Consider the following 23305-nt stretch of genomic DNA (forward strand, 5'->3'; position numbering starts at 1 on the left):
ACGACCGTCGGGGCGGAAGGAAAACCATACTATAAACACCGTCCTTTTCACTGGGACTCTGGGGCGGGTTAGTAATTTTGAGAAAACGACAATCGTCCTCGAGTGGAAAACCCATTCTTTCCACGCACACGCATCCTTTCGCCGCCTCCTCCCCGGCCCCACCCGGAATTGGTCTCATGCAGGAATGTTTAGGAATAGACCGAAGGAAGACAAGGAAGATAGGCCGACGGCCGCACTTCGAGGGTCCGACCCCGTAATGAGGGCTTTATTTATTTCTTTCTCATCTCCCTCAAACGGCAAATAGCATCTGGATTTGCTTTCTCTCCTCAGACGGCCTGACGATAGCCCGTGGTTTCAGCCGAACGGCGTCGGGTTGGATGGAGAACCATCCGTGCCAACGGGGGGGCACGTCGTAAGCTCATCGCGGACCGGGAATGTGTCTGCTGTTAATTTGTGCTCGCCCGAGCGCTTACTACAGTGCTCTGCACAGAGCGCTCAATAACTACGATCGAATGAATGAAACGCAGGCCTGGATTGGGTTTTTTTTTTTGTCGTTGTCAAAGTTGTCCTAGAGGAGACCGCTCGTTCGGAGGAACGTGGACCGGGCTGGCTGAGGACGGCCGTTCCGACGGCCCCTCGAGAGGCGGCGGGGGGGCCGAGGTTTCTGTCGGGGCCGAGATCGCTGTCCCCAATGGCCAGGTTTTCTTTTCAACCAAGGGGCGGCTTCCCGAAGAGCGTCTTCCCCTCACTCCTCCCCACCTTCTGATCCCGGGAAGCCTAGCGGGGCATACTTCCCTCAAGGGAAAGGCAGCCTCCCAGGCCTCTCCACGCCAGGCAGCCGCCACGGCCAGCTCTTTAGGGACCCGGCAGGTCAGGCTGGTCGGTCCCCGACCCCTCACCGGTCGTCCCCGACCCTCACCTCGACCCTTTGGGTGGGCAATGGGGGGGGGGGGCTTCCGCCCAGGCCAGCTGGAGGGGGCGGGACGCGGGCTCCGCGTGAACGTCCGTCGGCCTCCCCTGTCCCCGAAGCTGGGGGGGGTCAAGGGCAAATGGCCGCGTGGCCTCCGCGGACCCAAACGGAAGCCACGGGCTCCTGCCTCTCACCAGTGTGGCGCTCAACAGACGGATCAGCGCCACGGCGGGGGAAAGCGGGAGAAGGCCTGGCCACCTCTTTCACAGGCTTTAGGACTTTCACACCCTGCCAGATTCAACCACAGGCCACCCGGGCGCTCACCCCCTCCCCGCCCATCGCCACAACCTCGAGCTCGGTTCTGGGGAGGGGCGGGAGGGACGGCCTTCGGAAGCGGGACCCTACTCAAGCGGTATCCGCGCTGAGGAGCAACCGGACAAACGGTTTACGGAACGTGACGCCTCTGCTCTTCCCCCCGTGGCTAGTTAGATTCACCCCGCCCCTGATACTCTGGCATTGCCCCACGCTGAATCGGGGGGGACCTCTGGAGCCTGGCTCTCGGCCCCCGGGGTCGCCGAAGCCGGTCGGGGCCTGGCCTACTGTCTTCGAAGCCCAGGATCCAGCTGTCCGTGGGGGATGGGGGCAGGGGGAGGACGAGAAGGGGTGCCGGCCGATTCTTTTGCTTTTTTTAAAATGGCAATTTTAGGTGCTTACTTTGTATCCAACGCCGTCCCGAGCGCTGGGATGGGTACGAGTGAATTAGGTGGGATGCAGCTTAGGCAACTTTCCCTGGCCCTCACACGGGAAGCAACCGCCACGGGTGGATCTTTAGGTCTGGTCTATTCCTAATCAGTCACCAATTCTCCCCACCCCTCGCCTCATCGCATACCCCGATTTTTTTATCTTTCCAATTAACTGTCTCCTGGAGGCCAAACACCTCTTTGGTTATGGTGTCTATTTTCAGTTGCATGCGTTGATTCTCCTGCATGGGAAAAAGGGGAGAAAGACGGGGCGGGGGGGAGGGAAGGCGGAAGGAGAGGGAAAGGGAGGGAGGGAGAGAGATGGGGGGGGGGGGAGAGAGAACCCAAGAGTAGAAAGCAAAGGAAAACGGGAGAAACCGGAAAAGGAAAGTGCGCCGAAAAACCGAAAGCAAACGAAATGCTCATCGAAGCAAAGTCTGTAACAGCTAGAAGGAGTATGGGGTTCCGAAAGGGAAGACGATAGCTGGGGCCTCGATGACGTGGATTTCCTCTTTCCTCCTCTATAATTCATCAGAGGATCCGGGAGGAATGTTCGAACAGCCGCTCTGTGGCTGGAGGAGGCCATGTGCAGTTAGTTGACTAGCACGCTCGCTTTGGCTCTCCGAACCCTCCCTTGACGTGAGGTTTCCTTGGAAACGAGGAAGCCTTAGCCCTTCTAGGGGAGAATGACTCTCTCAAGGACGGGATCAGGATTAGGGGTGTTGCTTGGCTTTCTTTTCTTTAAACAGAAAGAAGCTGAGTCCTCATTTAGACCCCGGTGTGTTTTAGCTCGACTCCCTGTCACGTCAACTTGTATACGTTGTAATGGCCAGATGATAATGATGACGATGATGATTGTGGTGTTTGTTAAGTGCTGACTTCTGTGCCGGGCACTGTTCTAAGTGCTGGGGTAGACACGAGGTCATAGGGTTGGACGCCGTCCCTGTCCCACACGGGGCTCACAGTCTTAATCCCCATTTCACAGATGAGGGAACGGAGGCCCAGAGAAATGAAATGACTTGCCCAAGGTCACAGAGCGGACGGGTGGCGGAACCGGCATCGGGACCCAGGTCTCGCCGACTCCCGATCCCCATATTTTACGGATGAGGGAACGGAGGCCCAGAGAAGCGACGTGACTCGCCCCAGGTCACCCAGCAGACAGGTGACGGAGCCGGGATTAGCACCCAGGTCCTTCTGACCCGCAGGCCCAGGCTCTATCCACCAGGCCTCGCTGCCAGATCACGAATTGATCAGCCAAGACCAACCGACGGTTGTGAGAACCAGAAGGCAGCGTCGGGAAGGACTGTTCCGAGTTAGGCCACAGACAAAGGGAACTTGCCACCGCTACTTTGCTCCGCAGGGGTGGTCTTTCACGTGACTCATCAGGGAGGAACAAGCCCGCCTGCACTTCCCACGGATCTCGTCCTCTCCCCGGCGCCCCCCGCTCCGAAAAACAAGGATTTCACAGGACTACAAAACCTTTTGGTCACACCTTTCTTGCGTACCACCGGTAGAAATGCTCAACGGTGACATTTCTATGAGGAAACTGACAAGTCTGTTCCCGTATCCGGCACTTGACGGATTTTGTTTTAATGGTCCTTGTTCGGCGTTTACTATGTGACGGGCACTGTACTGAGCGCCGGGGTAGATACAAACTAATCGGATGGGACACAGTCCATCTACCACAAGGGTCTCCCAATCTTAATCCCCATTTGACAGAGGAGGCAACTGAGGCAGAGGGAAGTGAAGTCACTTGCCCAAGGACACACAGCAGGCAAGTGGCGGAGCCAGGATTGGAACCCAGGTCCTCTGGCTCCCAGGCCCGTGCTTTATCCACTAGGCCACGCTGCTTCCCAGATATTGAGAATCTCTTCTACACCAAGTCTCTGCAGAACCTGAAAGATGAATTCCCTCCGTCGATCTATTTTACACACTTTCACAACTGAAAATCTCAATCTGCCTGAAGACTCCTGGGTTTCATCTGAAGCCAGCAGGCCATGGCCTCCGCCCTTACGGGCCGGGGGTGCGAGACGGTGAATCGTGGCTACCAAATTGGCAGACGCTCGTTGTGGGCATGGAAAGTGTCTGTGATTATGTTCCGCTGTACTCAGTACAGTGCCCTGTGCACAGTTAACGCTCAATAAGATCGACTGACCGATGCGATATTTTGTTTCAAATCGCTTTCCTCACAGGCCCATCTCCCCGAGCTGCCAACGAGCCCCGCTGTCGACCAGTTGGAGTTCCGGCTCCTTTAGATTCTCCACTCCTGGAGGGTCTGAGAGGGGGAGAAATGCTCAAAAGGCAGACCGCGGGAGGGAGGAGCGGGAGAGGCGAGAAGGCCTACATAATCCATAGAGAGAATAATTGGCCCCTGTCAAATCCAGGGTTTTGGTAAGAGACTCTTGCTTCCATTCCGTGACTCAGTCTTAAAAGGAAGGAGTCTTCAAGAACGGCTCCCTCTCCATTTTTAAAGGAGGGCCAAGCCCAGGGAGGAGAAGGAAAGAGAATGTACATTCATTCATTCAATAGTATTTATTGAGCGCTTACTATGTGCAGAGCACTGTACTAAGCGCTTGGAATGGACAAATCGGCAACAGATACGGTCCCTGCCCATTGACGCGCCTCTTAGGAGCTCTGTAGCCAACGAGTGCACTGGTTTATGGTCTTGAAGGAGGTGATGTGCCTGGATTTGCTCCCTTTATTCACTCCTCCCTCAGCGCCACGGAACTTATGTACAGATCCGGAATTTATTCATTTATCTTAAAGGCTGTCTCCCCCTCCCCGCTACACTGTAAGCTTCTTGTGGGCAGGAAACGTGTCTACCAACTCTTCTACGGTCCTCTCCCCAAACGTTTAGCCCAGTGTCCTGCACAGAGAAAGCGGTCAATCAGTATGACCGAAAAAAGCCGAGGCCGAATCCGGGTTTCTATAGAGGGTGGGATTCCGATCTGGAGAGGAGACGATTCTCTCCTTTGGGCGGAAGCCACTTCCTGCTCTTCTACCCTCCACAGACGGGCGGAACGAACACAGGCGACAAATGCACCTATGAGATGCCCGAGCCCGTTATGCAGGGCAATCGACTCCTGCCGTTCTTCCCCGTTTGCCCTCTTCCTCACACGTCTGCCGACGAATCAGTGAAAGAACCCGATTACAAATTTGCCCGCTTCCTCACACGTTTGCCGAAGAATCGGTGAAAGAACCCGATTACATTCACGACAGGAACTCCCGTCTCGGGACGGGACGGGTTGGCTCTTCACCAGCGTTTTACACCTGGGGACTGTGACCCAGTGGATCGAGCAGGGGCCTCGAGTCGGCAGGACCTGGATTCTCCCAAGCGCTCGGTACGCTCCTCTGCCCCCAGTAAGGGCTCAAGAGATACACCGAGCGACTGTACCGGGGTTGTAGCTGTGAAAGTGGAGAGGTCTTCCCCAGTTAAACTCTCTTCCCCAACTCCTTCTCCCTTCTGTGTCACCTCTGAACTTGGAACCGTACCTTTTAAGCACCTTCAGCCCCACGGCACTTCGGTCATATCTTTTATATTATATATTGTAAATGATTCATTCATAGCATCGGTCTCCTCCTCTAGACTGTAAGCTCCTTCCGGGCCGGGAAAGTGTCTAACTAATTCTGTTGTACTGTACACTCCCAAGCGCTTAGCACAGCGCTCTGGATGTAACAAGCCCTCGACAAATACCACTGAGTGATCGATTCTAATCCCAGCTCTGCCACTTCCCCGCTGTGTGAGCCGGGGCAAGTCACTTCACTTCTCTGGGTCTCCGATACCTCGTCTGACAAATGGGGATGACGACTGTGAGTCCCTCGTGGGACGGGGACTGTGTCTAACCTGATTAGCTTGTCCCTACCCCAGCGCTTAGTACAGTGCCTGGCACATAATAGGCACATAAACACCATTTTTTTTTTTAAAAAAAAAAAAAAGATAAACACCTTCCTCCACCTTAAGCCCAGGAAACAAAGCCCACCGGCCCCCGGCCCCAGAGGACATACGTACCTCTATGAGTTCATCCCTTTGCTGAAGACCCTCTTTCAGTTCATCCATCTTGTGCTGAAGGACACTGCACATGTGTTTCTGTCGTTCCAGCTCCTGTTTTGAACAGATGATATCATTTTACAGAGTCTGTGGCACGTGACCCATTTCCACACCGAAAGCTAAATCTCCCGCTGTCCAAGAGGAAGTCCGGACGAGGAGGGTGGTCAGTGTTGGTGAAATATTCACTCGCCGGAGAGAATGTTCTGAATCCTGCACAAAGCGGGGGCAGGGACAGAGAAGAGCCTCCAGAAACTCTCTGGGAAACATCATTATTATTACTGTATTTGTTAAGCGCTGTGTGCCAAGCACTCTACTAAGCACTGGGTAGTTGGAGAATCTCAGATTGTTCGAAGCAGCGTGGCTCGGTGGAAAGAGCCCGGGCTTGGGAGTCAGAGGTCGTGGGTTCGAATCCCGGCTCTGCCACCTGTCAGCTGGGTGACTGTCGGCAAATCACTTCACTTCTCTGGGCCTCGGTGACCTCATCTGTCAAATGGGGATGAAGACTGTGAGCCTCACGTGGGACAATCTGATTCCCCTGTATCTACCCCCAGCGCTCAGAACAGTGCTCTGCACACAGTAAGCGCTTAACAAATACCGACATTATTATTCGTAGTCCCCGTCTCACGTGGGGCTGACAGAGGTAGAAGGCGTAGGAGTCCATCCCCATCTCCCAGATGGAAGTGAGGTCCAGAGGAGTGAAGTGGCTTTCCCCAGGTCACACAGCGGGGAGATGGCGGAGGCGGGATTACGACCCAGGTCCTCCGACTCCCGGGCCCGCCCACTAGGCCACGCTGCTTTGGACGGAATGTACCAGAACCTTTCGTCCAAACCCAAGACAGATTTCCTTTCCCAAAGGAAGATATGGCTCCTCTCCTCCTGCTGTGGGACGGGCCACCCTGTATCCTCCCTTAATCTCTCTGCGCGTCTCACCGCCCCTGCTCCGTTGCGGGAGGTAAGAGCTGTGGGGACGACACGGTTTAGGGACCGATGGTGTGGAGAGACTGAGTGACGGGAAGGGATCGAAACCTCTCAGAGGGATGTTGTCTATGCCCCTGGACCTATGACCTTTGGACCCCGATATTCACCCCAACGCCACGGCACTCAATGATAACGATAACGATAACAATGTTATTATTGCTATTATTATGGTACCTGTTAAGCGCTTATGTGCCAAGCGCTGTTCTAAGAACTGGGGTAGATACGAGTTAATCGGGTTGGACTTACGTACATATCTTTACGGATAGAGATTATTCATTTACTCATATTAATGTCTGTCTCCCCTTCTAGACCGTAAGCTCCTTACGGGAAGGGAACGTGGCTGCTAATTCTGTCATACGGCACGCTCCCAAGCGCCTAGTACAGTGCTCGGCACATAGTAAGCCCTCAGTAAATACCACCGGTCGATCGATGGGATGGAGGTACGTGTGTAGGGGCGGCGTAGCCCCAGACAAGCAAGAGGCTCGGAACCACAAGCCTGTCTCGCAGAGGGAAAGCCGAGAAAATCGCCCTCTGGACAGAGAGCGTGCTCCGGAGCTAAATATTGGCCCGGCTCCTCCCGGGGTAGACTCTGCCTGGAAGTGAGGAAGCTGAGAGCCGGAGAAAGACAAGCACCAGAGGGCTCAAGGTCTAAGGGAGAATAAGAGGGGGAGAAGGTGGGCGAGGGGCTGAGAGAGACAGAGAGACAGAGAGAGGGCATATGGAAGGAGAGGAGAGGAGAGGCCAGGATGTCAGGCGGCAGAGGCACTGGTGATCCCCCTCCAGTCTTTAAGCTCGTTGTCGGGGGGGAACGTGTCTGTTTATTGTTCTGTCGTTCTCTCCCAAGCACTCGGTGCACTGCTCTGCACTCATTAAGCGCCCCAAAAATACGACTGAATGAACGAATGCCCGTAAGTTCCTTGAGGGCAGGGATGGTGTCCACCAATCCTATTGCACTGTACTCTCCCCAGCGGTTAAGTAAATAGCCCGCTCCCGGGAAGCGCTCGATAAATACAATTGATGGATCGATCTGTGATCTGCTTGGAGGTGAAAGACCAGGCCATAAGCGCCCTTGGGGCAGGGACTGCAGCTTCCACCTATTGTACTCTCTCAAGCGCTTAGTACGGTGCTCGGCACATGGTAAGCGCTCTCTAAATATCACCGATGGCTTGCTTGATAACCAGTGTTAGAAGAGGGTTTAATACTATAGTGGGGAAAACGGGCCACTAAGTCAAACAGAACAGTTGAAGCTACATCTGCCTGGGGAGATGATGATGATAATTATTACGGTACTAGTCAAGCACTTACTATGTGCCAGGCACTGTCCTAAACACTGGGGTAGATACAAGTTAATCAGGTTGGACACGGTCCCTGTCCCACATGGGGCTCACACTCCTAATTCCCATTTTACAGATGAGATAACGGAGGCCCAGAAATTAAGTGACATGCCCACGGTCACCCAGCAGACAAGTGGCGGAGCTAGGACCAGAACCCAGGTCCTTTTGACGCCCAGGCCCGGGCTCTAGCCACTAAACTTTCCTGCTTCTCCGGCTCACCACCATTTCTCCTCCCGGAAATAAACCGGGCCTGGGGCTGTCTGGGTGGAGCGGAGGGGCCGAATGGGAATTCAATCCATCGGTCTGTCGGTCGGTGATATTTATCGAGCGCTTACTGTGCGTAGAGCAGTGCGTGAAGCGCTTGGGAGAGGACGACCGAGCCGGTGGACACGTTTCCTGCCCACAACAAGCTTCCAGTCTAGAGGGAGCTTCCATTCCTTTGAAATGGCGGGGTGCAGGCTGCGCTAGTGAAGCCAGGAGGGGTTCTGTAGACTCCGTCCGCTTTCCGCAGGCCTCCCGGGCCACCCTGAGAAAGCAAAAGGATGGGGAAGCGCTGCTGCCGGGACAATCCATACGGACCCTAAACCACGCCCACCCCAACATACGGCATTTTTTAAGGTATTTGTTAAGTCCTTACTATGTGCCGGGCACTGTACTAAGGGCTGGGTAGGTACAAATTCATCAGGGTGGTCCCCGTCCCACATAGGGCTCGCAGTCTTAATCCTCGTTTTACAGCCGAGGCAACTGAGGCAAAGAGAAGTGACTTGCCGCAGACACGTGGTAGAGCCGGGATTAGAACCCAGGTCCTTCGGACTCCCAGGCCAGTGCTCTATCCACCAGGCCATGCCGCTTGTCGAGCCCATATCCTGAGCCCGTTTCTTCGCTCTGAAGGAAGAACGGGAGAATTTTCCCGCAAGGGGAAAATTTAGGCAGGTCATTAGTAGGGCAGGCAGAGTTAGGATGAAGCCACCCCCTTTATCACAAACCTTGGTCCAAGGTGACCCGGCAGGCAGGTGGAGGAGCAGGGATTACCGTGGCAAAGTGAAAAGCAGTGTGGCTTAGTGGCAAGAGCGCGGGCTTGGGAGTCACAGGTCGTGGGTTCTAATTCCGGCTCTGCCACTCGTCAGCTGTGTGACTTTGGGCAAGTCACTTACCTTCTCTGTGCCTTAGTTACCTCATCTGGAAAACGGGGATTAGGACTGTGAGCCCCATGGGGGACAACCTGATAACCTTGTATCTACCCTAGCGCTTAGAGCGGCGCCTAGCACGTAGTAAGCATTTACCAAATGTCATCATTACTAATCCCAGCTCTGCCACGTTTCTGCTGTGTGACTTTAAGCAAGACACATCACTTCTCCGTGCCTCAGTTCCCTCACCTGTAAAACAGAGATTAAGACTGTGAGCTCCACGTGGGACACGTACACCGTGTCCCACCTGATTATCTTTTATCAACCTCAACACTTAGTACAGTGCTGAGCACATAGTAATCATTTAACAACTATCATTAAAAAAAAAAAAGGTCCTCCAACTCTCAGGCCCGGGCTCTTCCCTCTCGGGCCAATGCTACTTTTCCAAGCAGCACGCTGGTGGTCCGGTCAAGCGTTTGGTACAGTGCTCTGCATACAGTCAGCGCTCAATAGATACGACTAAACGAACGGTCTTCACCTATGACCTCCAGGGACAACGAGCAGGGCTCTCGGCTCTTTCCACCAGACCCCCGGCTGAGGAGGGCAGGGGATCCTCAGCCCCCAGTGGCCCCCTTAACCCTCACCCCCCCGGACCAGCTGGCCCTGACCCTCTGGACCGCCAGGCGGCCGCCCCCGGAATCCAGCCCCTCTCCCCGCTCGGGAGCGGAGGAGCCGACACCGTCGCTCGTGACGATATTCCCAACGTCGGCCGCGTGTTGCGGTCCCCCTGCCGATTTTGCTTAGTACAGTGCTTTGCGCGTAGGAAGCGCTCAAGAAACAACACCACCACCACCCCGCCACGCCCTTTCACGCTCTGACCCCTTACTATACCAAACGCCTTCCTCTTACGGTGTTTATTTCAAACGAGCACCGTGCTAAGCGCCGGGGTCGGGACGAGCTAATCGGATCAGGCGACAAATACCGCCGACTGACTGATCACGTGGCGGAGTCGGGATTAGAACTCAGGGCCCCTGACCCTCAGGCCCGGGTCCTCTCCAGAAGGCCATGCTGTTTCCCTGCTCCAAGAGTGACTTTGGAACACCACCTGTGAAATAAGATTCTATAAACATTTCAGGAGGCTGGAGGGGATATGATTCTTTTTTGGCCAATTTGGTTGTTACGAGGCAACGGGAGGGGCCTGGGTTCCTTTCTTGAATGTCTGGTTCCACTCCCGAGTTGGACATCTCTTCAGGCATCTCTATTACCAGCCTCCCATCACACACGGCCTCACACACCATTAGTTTTCAACATTTCTTTTCAACCAAATAGGGGCAGTTTTTTCCTCCCAGTGGAAAATAGAATTCTCTGCAGAGGTTTTTTGGAAACCTTGCAAGTCCAGAAAATAATTAGTAGTTAAATCATAGCCATGACCTTTTTCAGATCCTAAAGGAGGTTTTTGGGGAACAATTACAGGGTGTTTAAAAAAAAAAAAAAACAACCAAACAAGTGAGCAACCTGTTGGGAAGTTTGGCATTTGATAGTTCTTAAAAAGAAAATCTGAATGTCTTCCTCAAAAATAGGGGAATCATTTTGCCAAAATGTTTATTCATTCATTCATTCAATTGTATTTATTGAGCGCTTACTGTGGGTAGAACACTGTACTAAGCGCTTGGAAAGTACAATTTGGCAACAGATAGAGACAATCCCTACCCAACAACGGGCTCACAGTCTAGAAGGGGGAGACAGACAACAGAACCAAACAAGTGGTTATTACTCTAATAAAATAGAGTAATAAATATGTACAAATATACACAAGCTCTGTGGGGCAGGGAAGGGGGGAGGGCAAAGGGAGGGCATAGGGGTGATGGGGAGGGGAGGAGGAGCAGAGGAAAAGGGGAGCTCAGTCTGGGAAGGCCTCCTGGAGGAGGTGAGCTCTCAGGCTTTGAAGAGGGAAAGAGAGTTAGTTTGGCGGATGTGAGTGGGGAGGGCATTCCGGGCCAGAGGTAGGACGTGGGCCAGGGATCGACAGTGGGATAGGTGTGAACGGGGAACAGCGAGGAGGTGAGCCACGGTGGAGGAGCAGAGTGTGCGGGCTGGGCTATAGAAGGAGGGAAGGGAGGTGAGGTAGGAGGGGGCAAGGTGATGGAGAGCTCTGAAGCCAAGAGTGAGGAGTTTCTGTTTCGTGCGAAGGTTGACAGGCAACCACTGGTGGTTTTTGAGGTGGGGGAGTGACATGCCCACAGCGTTTCCGTAGAAAGATAATCTGGGCAGCAGAGTGAAGTATAGACTGAAATGGGGAGAGACAGGAGGACGGGAGATCGGAAAGGAGGCTGATGCAATAATCCAGTCGGGATATGATGACAGATTATACCAGCAAGGCAGCGGTTTGGATGGAGAGGAAAGGATGGATTTTGGTGATACTGTGAAGGTGACACCGGCAGGTTTTGGTGACGGATCGGATGTGTGGGACGAATGAGAGAGCGGAGTCAAGGATGACACCAAAGTTGCGGGCTTAGGAGATGGGAAGGATGGTAGTGCCGTCCACAGTGATTCAGGGAGAGGACAGGGTTTGGGAGGGAAGATAAGGAGCTCAGTCTTGGACACGTTGAGTTTGAGGTGGCGGGCGGACAGCCGGGTGGAGAGGTCCTGAAGGCAGGAGGAGATAGGAGCCTGGAACAGGGGAGGAGATGTAGATTTGGGTGTCATCTGCGTAGAGATGAGAGTTGAAGCCTTGGGAGCGAAAAAGTTCACCAAGGGAGTGAGTAGAGATGGAAAACAGAAGGGGACTAAGAACTGACCATTGAGGAACCCCTACAGGTAGGGGATGGGAGGGGGAGAAGGAGCCCGCGAAGGAGAACGAGAATGACCGGCCAGAGAGATAAGAGGAGAACCGGGAGAGGACGGAGTCCGGGAAGCCAAAGTTGGATAACGTGTGGAGGAGAAGGGGATGGTCGACAGTGTCAAAGGCAGCCGAGAGGTCGGGGAGGATTAAGATAGAGTAGGAGCCATCGGACACGGCAAGAAGGAGGTCACTGGTGACCTCCGAGAGGGCAGTTGCGGTGGAGTGGAGGGGACGGAAGCCAGATTGGAGGGGGTCCAGGAGAGAGTTGGAGTTGAGGAATCTGAGGCAGCGAGCGTAGAAGACTCGCTCTAGGAGTTTGAAAAGGAAGGGTAGGAGGGAGATTGGGCGATAACTGGAAGGGGCGGTGGGGTCAAGAGACAGTTTTCTGTCGGGCATGCTACAATCTCCCAAATGACCACAGCCTTGGTATCTGTACATAGATTTTTTCTTCATTTGCGTTATTAATTATAATACTAACAATACTCGCTAAGCACCATACTAAGCATCTGGGTAGATTCGGAATAATCACGTCGGATCCAGTCACCGCCCAACAGGGGGTTCAAAGTCTAAGTAAGAGGGAGAACAGGTACTGAATCCCCATTTTACAGATGACGACGCTGAGGCCCACAACTGTTAAGTGATTCGCCCTAAGTCACACAGAGGGTAAGTGGCAGAGTCGGGGATGAGAACCCACGTCCTCCGACTCCCAGGCCCGAAGCTCGTTCCGACGGGCTGGGGACGATCGATTAATTTACCTTGGATCTCTCCTCGTTCTCGCGGTAGAATTCTGCCATCTGCTCCTCTTGCTCTTCGATGACATCTTTCAGGGTATCCACTTGGTAGATCAGGTTGTTCTTCTCATTGTCTAACTGGGCATTGGACACCATGGCTTTCTTATATTTCTCTTCCACTTCGGAGAGCGACTCCTATACCGGGATCAAAAGCACCAGCGTTGAGTGTTAACTTCCGAGCCAGCTGCTCCACGGGCTACTACTGACAGATGGAGGCCCATGGACCTGAGCTGACACAGACGCTATTAGGAGTCAGAAATTATACATATGTCAGAAGCAAGCCACTTAGGACGGAGGTGTGGGGGGACACTCGTTTAGTAACATGCGCACACGTGCACACACACGAACACACAACTGTTAGACAAGAAGCTGTCCCTGAAACACAAAGCGTTGAAATTAGCCTCATGACCGAGAGCCAAGAACCTATTAACTGCTCTGCTTTCTGCAATCCGAGCCAATTCCGGTCCATGTGATTTTCTAATAATAATTGTGGTATTTATTAAGCGCTTACTATGTGACCGGCACGGTCCTAAAGGCTGGGGTGGAGACAGGCAGATGGGGTTGGACGCAATCCCAGTCCCACGTGGGGCTCACGGCGTCAACCCCCTTTTTCCAGATGAGGTCAATGGGGCCCGGGGAAGTGAAGTGACTTGCCCGAGGTCACCCAGCAGGCAAGTGGCAGAGCAGGGATTAGAACCCAGGACCTTCTGACTCCCAGGCCTGTGCTCTATCCACTACACCATGCTGCTTCTAGCGGAGGTGCGAGGAGTCCAGAATGCAACGTGATCGCGGTCCCTCTTCCCCTCTGACCAGCCCTCTCTCCTCCTCGGCCAACAGTGGGTGGGTAAGAGCAGGGCAGAGAGCGGGACAGGAGACCCTGAGATCCATTCGGGCTTTTTTCTCCCTGCTTCCCTTTGTCACCACTGTCCCCGTCTCTAACCTTCAAACCATCTCCGGAGACCGTTCCACCCAACCTTGACCTTTTTTTCTTTTAATGGTATTTCTTAAGCACTTACTTTGTGCCGGGCACTGTTCTCAGCGCTGGGGTGGACACAAGCTAATCGGGTTGGACACAGTCTCACATACAGTCTTCATCCCGATTCTACAGATGAGGGAAATGAGGCGCAGAGAAGCGACTTGCCCGAGGTGCCACCGCAGACTAGTGGCGGAGCCGGAATTAGAACCCAGGCCCTTCTGACTCCCAGGACCGTGCTTTAACCACTAGGCCACACTGCTTCTCGCTTTTCTCACTGCCCGCGAGCAATACTGGGAGCATTTGGATTCGAAACACGAATTTCACAAACTTGCTAAAGGATCTTAATGTGAGTAATTTTAGTCCTGGCCATTTTTAAATCTGTTTAGCTAAAAGATTAAATCCTAAAAACGAATCAGAGCCAACTGTCTTAGTAAAAATATAGAACTTTAGATAGTGAGCCACACAATAGCTTGGCTTGTGCTCCATACGATGTCTTAATCTGTGAGCCCCACGTGGGTCAGGGGCCTACTAATTGTTTTCATTCTCATACGTAGTCCTAAAAATGCTTAAAACTCACTAACGATTTAGATATTTACTACAACTGGCTCGGCTTAAGCATTCAAGTCCAAAGAGACCCCTAGTTGGCAAAGGGTCCTCTATATTAGGTGGACATTCTACACTGGCACGAGCACCGATTAAACACGTGAGCAGAAAGGTCACCTTGGGAACCAAAATCCAGAGACCCAGAGCAGTCAACAGGAAGCGTCTGCAAACACCTTCCACAACGTTGCACAGACACTACTCCAGTTTGGAAAGAAATCCCACAGGAACACAGAGTAAAAGCGGGGCTACGGTCTACACCGCACCACACGCTAGGCAGTGACAAGGCAAAGCACTCTAAATCTCAATGCGAACGACGTTCATAAACGGCTCCACAGAGAATGGACATCTAATAAACGGTGGAATGATTTGGGGTACTGGGTTCGAGCTGTGTAGAAATCATTCACCAACCACAGAAATGATGACTGGGGTATTTGTTAAGCGTCTGTTATGTGCCAAGCACTGTACTAACCGTCTCCCCCGATTAGACCGTAAGCCCGTCAAACGGCAGGGACCGTCTCTATCTGTTGCCGACTTGTTCATTCCAAGCGCTTAGTACAGTGCTCCGCACATAGTAAGCGCTCAATAAATACTATTGAATGAATGAATGAATACTAAGCGCTGGGGTAGACACAAGCTAATCAGGTCCCACAGGGGGCTCACGATCTAAGCAGGAGGGAGGATGGGTTTTGAATCGCGATTTTACAGATGGGGAAACTGCATTTCCAAATATTCAAACCAAAATCGTCATTTCTGGATTTTTCTCTTTATTCCTTCGCACTTACCGCCTGTGGCCCGGATCCCGCCCTGCACATCACAGGGAACGGGGGAGACCTAGAAATCCAAGGGCTGAGAAGGACAAGGCGTAGGAGCTGGGCCCTGTTCTGGAATCTGGTTATCACCTCTCCCCCTACGCCTTCAAAGCTATATTGAAGGCACCCCTCCCCCAGGGCCTTCCCTGACTAAGCCCTCCTTTCCTCTTCTCCCACTCCCTTCTGCATCGCCCTGACTTGCTCCCTTTATTCATCCCCCCTCCCAGCCCCACAGCACTTACACAGACATCTGTCATTTTATTTATTTAAAGTCTATCCCCCCGCTCTAGACTGTAATTCCGTTGTGGGAGGGGAGTGTGTCTGTGTACTGTTGTACTGTACTCTCCCAAGAGCTTGGTACGGTGCTCTGCACACAGTAAGCGCTCAATAAATACGACTGAATGAATGAAAGAACGAACCTCTCCTAGTCTAAGAGGGGTAGTCCAACTCCCCCATCTCTCTCCTGCACCTCGTCCCCAGCTATCCTCACTCAAACCAGATTCCAGGCCAGTGGCCGGATCTTACTGGGCTTCTCCGAAATGTCTGCCTCTCCCCTCTCCTATTATGTCATTACCCTATTTATTTTGTCATTACCCTATTTATTTTGTTAATGAGATGTACATCACCCTGATTTTATTTAGTAGTTATTGTTTTAATGAGATGTTCATCCCCTCGATTCTATTTATCGCTACTGTTCTTGTCTGTCCATCGCCCACGATTAGACTGGTAAGCCCGTCAAAGGGCAGGGACTGTCTCTATATGTTACCGATTTGTACATTCCAAGCGCTTAGTACAGTGCTCTGCACATAGTAAGCACTCGATAAATACTATTGAATGAATGAATAAGCTCCCTGTGGGCAGGAAACCTGTCTACCCACACTATCTACTGAACTCTCCCAGGAGCTCAGTCCAGTGCTCTCCTTGTGGACAGGGAAGGTGTCTGTTTATTGTTATACTGTACTCTCTAATAATAATAATAATGATGATAATTGTGGTATTTCTTAAATGCTTACTGAGTGCCAGTGCTGGGGTAGGTACAAGCCATTCAGGTTGGACACAGCCCCTGTCCCATGTGAGGCTCACAGTCTCCATCCCCATTTTACAGATGAGGTAACAGGCACAGAGAAGTGAAGTGACTTGCCCAAGGTCACACAACAGACACATTCAATAGTATTTCATTCAATAGTATTTACTGAGCGCTTACTATGTGCTAAGCGCTTGGAATGTACAAATCGGTAACGGATAGAGACAGTCCCTGCCCTCTGACGGGCGCTCAGTCTAACCGGGGGAGACGGACAGACAAGAACAATAGCAATAAAAGAACAATAGCAATACATATGTGGAGCCGGGATTAGAACCCGCGCCCTTCTGACTCCCAGGCCCGTGCTCTATCCACCACACTATGCGGCTTCTCTTATTACAGTGCTTTGCACACAGTAAAGCACTCTATGTTTACAACTGAATGAATGAATGCTCTGCACACAAGCGCTCAATAAATACCATTGATTGATTGATGAGGCTGCTCCAACAGTCTCCCTGGCTACCTGGGAGACCTGCCCTGCCTCTAAAGATGGAGGGGTGGGGGGAAGAAGCCCCTCTAAAGAGGTTTCTTCCAATCAAATGAGGTTCTTATTGGTTTCGTTGATCCCAGGAGCTAAAAACTCTGATTAAAGCAGTGAGGCAGAGTTTTTCAGCTTCTGGTAGCTGTCTAATGTCCCTTAAATTTATACCCTTCTGTTGGAAAAGCGCCTTAAAAGATTAACTTCTTTAAAATCCTAGTATCTGAAAAAAATCCACATATGTATACGGCTCCTTAACCTTGTTTGAAACAGGCAGGATTTTGATAAATGAAAAGCCCCACCATGGTTCTTCAATGGGATTAATCCACATTTTTCAGGGGGAAGCTATTAAAAGGACACAGCATCCAGCTTCTTCTAGCTTCCCGGGTGGCGGTCTGCTTGATTAATCCCCAGGACTGAAATTTTAAAGGAAAATGGGGAAAAAAACATAAAACCAGATGCATGTGAAATTTACATTCATTTCATGCCTGCATAAATGGATCTCAGGCTGCTTAAGGTACAAAAACCCTTCCGGTAGTCTTTCCCAATAATAATAATTGTGGCATTTTTGAAGTGCTCACTGTGTGCCAAGCACTGTAGTAAGCACTGGGGTGGATACGAAGCAAATCGGGTTGAACTCAGTCCCTGGCCCCTTTATGGGGCTCAGAGTCCCAATCCCCATTTCACAGATGAGGTAACGGAGGGCCAGAGAAGTGAAGTGACTTGCCCAAGGTCACACAGCAGACAAGTGGCAGAGCCAAGATTAGAACCCACAACCTTCTGAGTCCCAGGCCTGGGCTCTATCCACTACACCACGCTGATTTCTGTAGCTCTGCTTGGAGAATCATAATAGGTAAATGCACCGGTCTGAGCTAGAAAGATTCTCCGAAATTCTGTCATTTTCCTAATGAACTTGAGATTTAATTGATGATAAGGCTATAATTCTTCTTACAGGCCAGAGACCAACCCACCCGTTTCTGTTTGGACTGCATCTTTCCTACACTTCTTCACTGCTCACTGCCTCCCACCTCAGGCAGGGGATCTTCCCTTCCGAATAAAATAGCAGGCAATGCTGGGATGGGGTCTCTGCATCAAATCTAAGAAGGATTCTTCATCTTATAAATGCATGTGTACACTGCCGAGCACGACTCCAAGTGATAATAATAATAATAATAATGATGTTGGCATTTAAGCGCTTACTATGTGCAGAGCACTGTTCTAAGAGCTGGGTCAGATACGGGGTAATCAGGTTGTCCCACGTGAGGCTCACAGTTAATCCCCATTTTACAGATGAGGTAACTGAGGCACAGAGAGGTTAAGTGACTTGCCCACAGTCACCCAGCTGACGAGTGGCAGAGCCGGGATTCGAACTCATGACCTCTGACTCCCAAGCCCGTGCTCTTTCCACTGAGCCGCTCTCTGATGTAAACTTAGCACCATGGCAAAGACTAAATCCTCAAACAAGGGTCATCTCATATACAAAGTCATGAAAAGAAAGTATTTTAAATCAAAGAAAGTATGAGACACATCAGGATTGACAATCTACTCATTATCCAACAGTACGCCCGTTGTGGGCAGGGAATGTGTCTATTCTATTGTGTTGTACTCTCCCAAGCGCTTAGTACAGTGCGCTTGGCTCTGCTCATAGTAAATGCTCAATAAATATGTTTGATCGAATGATAGCCGATTAAATGCCAATGGCAACTTCAGTTTGTCTAAAGCTGGGACTATAAGACTCTCGTTGGGACAGATGATTTGTTCATTCTTTGGATGTGAAGGAGCTTTCTCGGGAAGGGGGAACTCCTGATAATATTGGTGACCTTGAAAAAGTACCGGGAAGCCAGATTTTTCTTCTTTTTAATCACAGAGCCACTTCTAAATTCAGCGGTCCCTGGGTGGAAGGAATCGAAAAGGCAGCTGTTCAAATCAGGAGAATATTTTTGACCTGCACTTATTTCCCCATGCCCAGTTCCGTGCTGCCAAAGGAAAGACTGTAGAGGGTCTCGATCGAACTCCTGAAATCAGAGATGGTCTATTCATGTTGACATTTGGGTGGGGGGTTTCCAACAGGCTCTAAAACTCGGATGCAAAATATTTTAGTAGTAGCAATTTTTCAAGGGGAAAGAAAACCTACCCTGAAAATACTTCTATTTCTAGTACAAGGTCTTTGAATTCTTTCAGTGGCAACTTGTCCCCAACACACTGAAATACAGTCACCAATGCCGGGGGATTGCCAGTGTGGCCTAGTGGATAGAACACAGGCCTGGGAATCAGAAGGATCTGGGTTCAAATTCCATGCTCCCACTTGTCTGCTGTGTGACTCACTGCAAATCACTTCGTTTCTCTGGGCCTCGGTTTCCTCATCTGGAAAACGGGGATCAAGACTGTGAGCCCCACGTGGGACAGTAGTACAGTGCCTGGCACGTAGTAAGTGCTTAACAGATACCATAAAACACCAAAACACAACAAAAACTTGAGGCTCATACATGCACTTGTCATGAGAGTGTACATGAGCATTTTTTTCTTTTCTTTTACACTGAGGGGAGGCACAGTGACAAATCCAACCCTGATGGGATTCTCCTCCCCCCGATGCTAGCCGCCGGTTCATTTCTCTTAATATTTTTTGATGAGGTGGGATTAAAAGAGTCATTAAATCTTAATTAAATTTAAGCAGTTGGGACAAAATCAAGCAACCCCTTGGCCATCTAAACATACCAATCAATCGTATTTCCGGGCACTTAGTGGGTGCAGATCACTGTACTAAGCGCTAGGGAGCATACAATATAACAAAGTGGGAAGACACGTTCCCTGCCCACAGGGAGCTTACAGTCTAGCTACTCCAATTAATCCTATACTCTGTAGTCTAGAGCCCTAATATTTAGGCTGACCATATACTTGGGAACTGTCTGGAACTAGATTACGAGGACGGCGATGGGGAGACTAGGGGGATGAGGGCAATGGGGGCTCTGTTAATGAGGTAAACTATAGTTATTGGCCATGATCCTCTTATTTTTGGTTCCGTGGCCCCAAAACACTTGAGAGCAAAGATGGTCACCGAGTGGGAGCGCAAACTTCTCCAGTAGGTTCTTGGGGCAGGGATCATATCTTTTAACTCTACTGTACTGACCCAGGGGCTTAGGACACGGCTCTTTTCACAGTAGGCGTCTGGCAAATCCCGTGACGGATTGAGATCCGAACCACCTATCGGCTCTATTGGTGGCCATCACTTTTTCCAAGTGTTTCTGGGAACTTTGAAAGAGAGGGATACCGCCACTCGGACACAGCGCCCTCTCGGCTCCCAAGCATCAATCGATCGTATTTACTGAGCGTTTCCTAGGTGCAAAGCACCGTACTAAGCGCTTGGGAGAGCACGATACGACAGGATTAGCAGACACGTTCCCTGCCCACAACGCACTTATCACTTAGAGAGTTGCGAGTCGTTTGCTGGATAAAGCCAGGGGCAAGATGCAAATCGGGGCTTTGCTTGTAGATGACGGTCCCTTAGCATCTTATTAAAACACCTGCCCCCGTCTTTCTTGCCTCCCTCACCGTCCGTCCATTTCAACCGAACACACTCCCGAAGACCATGCCGGAAAATGTAGGTTTTTCAGGACTCTCCAACCCAAACTGAAACATGATGTCGTCGTCTAGCGGGAGACTTTGAGCACCACCGCCAAGAGCTCCCCCTGCTCCTATTGATCTTGTCCCCTGTGTCACCTTCTCCCCTGACTGCCTTCTCCCTGGCTGATAGAGAAGCAGCGTGGCTTAGTGGCCTGGGAGTCAAAAAGACCTGGGTTCTAATCCTGACTCCACCACATGTCCGTGAGCCCGTCGTGGGCAGGCACTGTCTCTCTCTATTTGCTGTATTGTACTTTCCAAGTGCTTACTACAGTGCTCTGCAAACAGTAAGCGCTCAAGAAATATGACTGAAAGAATGAATGTCCGTGTGTGACCTTGGGTAAGTCACTTCACTTCTCTCTGCCTCAATTACCTCATCTGTAACACGTAGCTTAAGTATATGAGCCCTATATCTATCTCAGCGCTTAGTGCTCAGGACATAAGTGCTTAACAAGTACTATTATTATTATTATTGAGGCTGGCAACCAGGCTATTGAAAACCCCTGAGGGGGTGGAAAGGCAAGGCAACAGATTCTCAAACCCATTTTGCAGAAGGGAGAGGTCGCGGCGGGTGTTTTATTCATATTAACGTCGGGTCTCCCCTTCTAGACTGTAAGCTCGTTCTGGGCAGGGAGTGTACCTACTATTTCTGTTGTATTCTACTCTACCGAGGTTTAGTACAGTGGTCTGCACATAATAAGCGCTCAACAAATGCGATTAACTGATGGATTGATCGTGGCCCTCTAAATCTAACCTGGCAGTGTTTTCTTTTTTTTTTTGGATTGTGGAAGGGATAAAAATAGTCCCTTGCCATAGGGTGAGGGAGGGGAACACGTAAACATGGAGATAGAGAGATGCACACTTTTGAGGGAGGAAGTAAGGAAGGGAAGGAAGGGCCCCGACTGCCTATCACATTGCATCTCGGCTTCTAGGACTCGCCGGCCCCCAAGCTCCAAGATTTCCACTTTTGACCGTCTTTGGGCCCAAGTGCCAGCGCTTAGCTTAGAAATGGAGAGGACGTCTAAGTGTGCTGCAGGGGTCTTTTGCCTTCACTCCGACCGTAGGCTTGTTCCTCTAAGATGGCAGAAAGAACTATGAGAGTCACATGAAGAGAAGCAGCGTGGCTCAGTGGAAAGAGCCCGGGCTTTGGAGTCGGAGGACATGGGTTCGAATCCCGGCTCTGCCACCTGTCAGCTGTGTGACTGTGGGCAAGTCACTTCACTTCTCTGTGCCTCAGTTCCCTCATCTGTAAAATAGGGATTAACACTGTGACCCCTCGTGGGACAACCTGATTCCCCTGTGTCTACTCCAGCGCTTAGAACAGTGCTCGGCACATAGTAAGCGCTTAACAAATACCAACATTATTATTATTATGAAAATAAGCTGCCATTAATGATCCGTAGAGGGAAGACGTGCGCTCAAAGTATAGAAAGTTTACTGGCACATCCTCTGAAATTACGATGGATTCCAGTTTTGTTTACTTCCAAATTCTTGCTCCGGAGGCCCGTTCTCTAAATAAGCTTTCATGTTGTCTGAAATGTATAACTTCAATCGCTTGCACATTGACAGAAATGTCTGTTTCTGCCCCAAGTGAACTGCCTTTGCTTATTTAGGCTGGAAATGCTTTGTGCCTCTCAAGTTGATATCTTAAATGCTCAATTTTCAACTGAAACAGGATTCTCTGTGGATTTTTTAAAATCGCCCATATACCTTTCAAATCCCGGACCTGGCATTCGCACGGCTTGCGCACGTTAGCTTTGCTCGGGGATTTCCAAAGAGGAATATTACCGTACGCCGAGAAAAGGCTCCCTCTGAATACACAGAAAATGGGACCCTTTAGTTCTCGATCTACAGGCCGGAAAAGAGAACCAACACTAGCTCTACTTTCCAGGTTAGGCACGTGCTTCAAAGACAAACAGTGATTAGTAAAGCTATGTGCCGGGGTTAGCACCATTTCAAGCAGATGCCTGGACATAAAGCATGCTTAGGGGGAAAGGTAAGTCCTAATACCTTTAGTTCTTTAAGCCCCTGCATGTATCTCCCTTCTACGTCTTGTATCTGGTCCTTAAGATCATAGATATCCTGCAGGATATAGGAATGAACCATTGCATAAAACCGAGGGAAACACACTTTTACAGCTGAACAAACTGGAGCGGAAATGAGAATTTCAAATAGCAATAACGGCGAAGAGAATTACCGCTTCGGATTCTGCCTGTGTGATAAAAAATACACAGAGCAAAACACTTAATTCACATAACGGGCAGAAAGAAATGAACATTCTGGATCGGTTCAACTTGTAATGCACGCGATCACAATCTGAGAAGATCTGTAGATTTCTCCAGGGCACGAAATGAAATGAGACTTTTAAACCTCTGAAAATTCAACAATCGAATGAAATGAGCTTCTGTAATTACCAACATATCATTTGGCATTTGCCCTAAAACATACAGAATTACTGGCCATCACGAACTGTAAAACCTGGATCTCTCTCTAATTTACAAAACAATCATCACTGCCCAGTGACTCTCAGCCATTCACCGCAATTAATGGGCAGAGAAAGTGGAGTAAAAAATGTCAACCGAGATGCCGTATTCCAGGTACGCTGATTTCTTTTTGTAAATGAGAGATTCTTGGTTTTTGCCCACTCCTAAAGCAGAGAGCAAAGCCAGTAACATTTTAAATGGACCATGCTGGGTCACAGACAAGATTCTACTCTAAGTAAATTACTTCCTGGGCATTAAGTTGAGGCACGTTAATCCTTCCAAGAATCTGGGGTGCCATTCAGTAAATAACAGCGGCCAGTTTGGTACCGGGGGGTCCGAGCATTCTCTTTGAGGACGGCTCACTCAAGCATTTAGCTTTCACCCCCGTTTTTCTTCTGCTATCCACATTTTGGCCATAAGGAGATAAATTTGACAAAGTTAATGACTCCAGGATAGGGGCTGAGGTTAGAGGCTTTGTCAGAAAGAA

General features: G+C 50.6%; 1 protein-coding gene across 13 annotated transcripts in view; it reads right to left on the reverse strand.

Annotated features, from left to right (window-relative positions):
- The window catches only part of LRRFIP2 (LRR binding FLII interacting protein 2), a 97737-nt gene that overhangs the window by 10090 nt on the left and 64342 nt on the right, over positions 1-23305 (reverse strand). For 4 of the 13 annotated variants that reach the window (XM_039915034.1, XM_029048987.1, XM_007669523.2 and 1 more), the window contains 4 exons: positions 22346-22417; positions 12735-12905; positions 5660-5752; positions 1800-1892 (listed from right to left, as the gene is read on the reverse strand). In XM_039915034.1, the coding sequence (XP_039770968.1) occupies positions 1800-1892; positions 5660-5752; positions 12735-12905; positions 22346-22417 (429 nt within the window). The remainder of the gene's footprint in view (positions 1-1799; positions 1893-5659; positions 5753-12734; positions 12906-22345; positions 22418-23305) is intronic. The other 9 variants (XM_039915035.1, XM_029048991.1, XM_029048989.1 and 6 more) reach the window with 3 other exon arrangements.

This window comes from Ornithorhynchus anatinus, chromosome 21, assembly GCF_004115215.2.
Source record: "Ornithorhynchus anatinus isolate Pmale09 chromosome 21, mOrnAna1.pri.v4, whole genome shotgun sequence".
NCBI lineage: Eukaryota > Metazoa > Chordata > Mammalia > Monotremata > Ornithorhynchidae > Ornithorhynchus > Ornithorhynchus anatinus.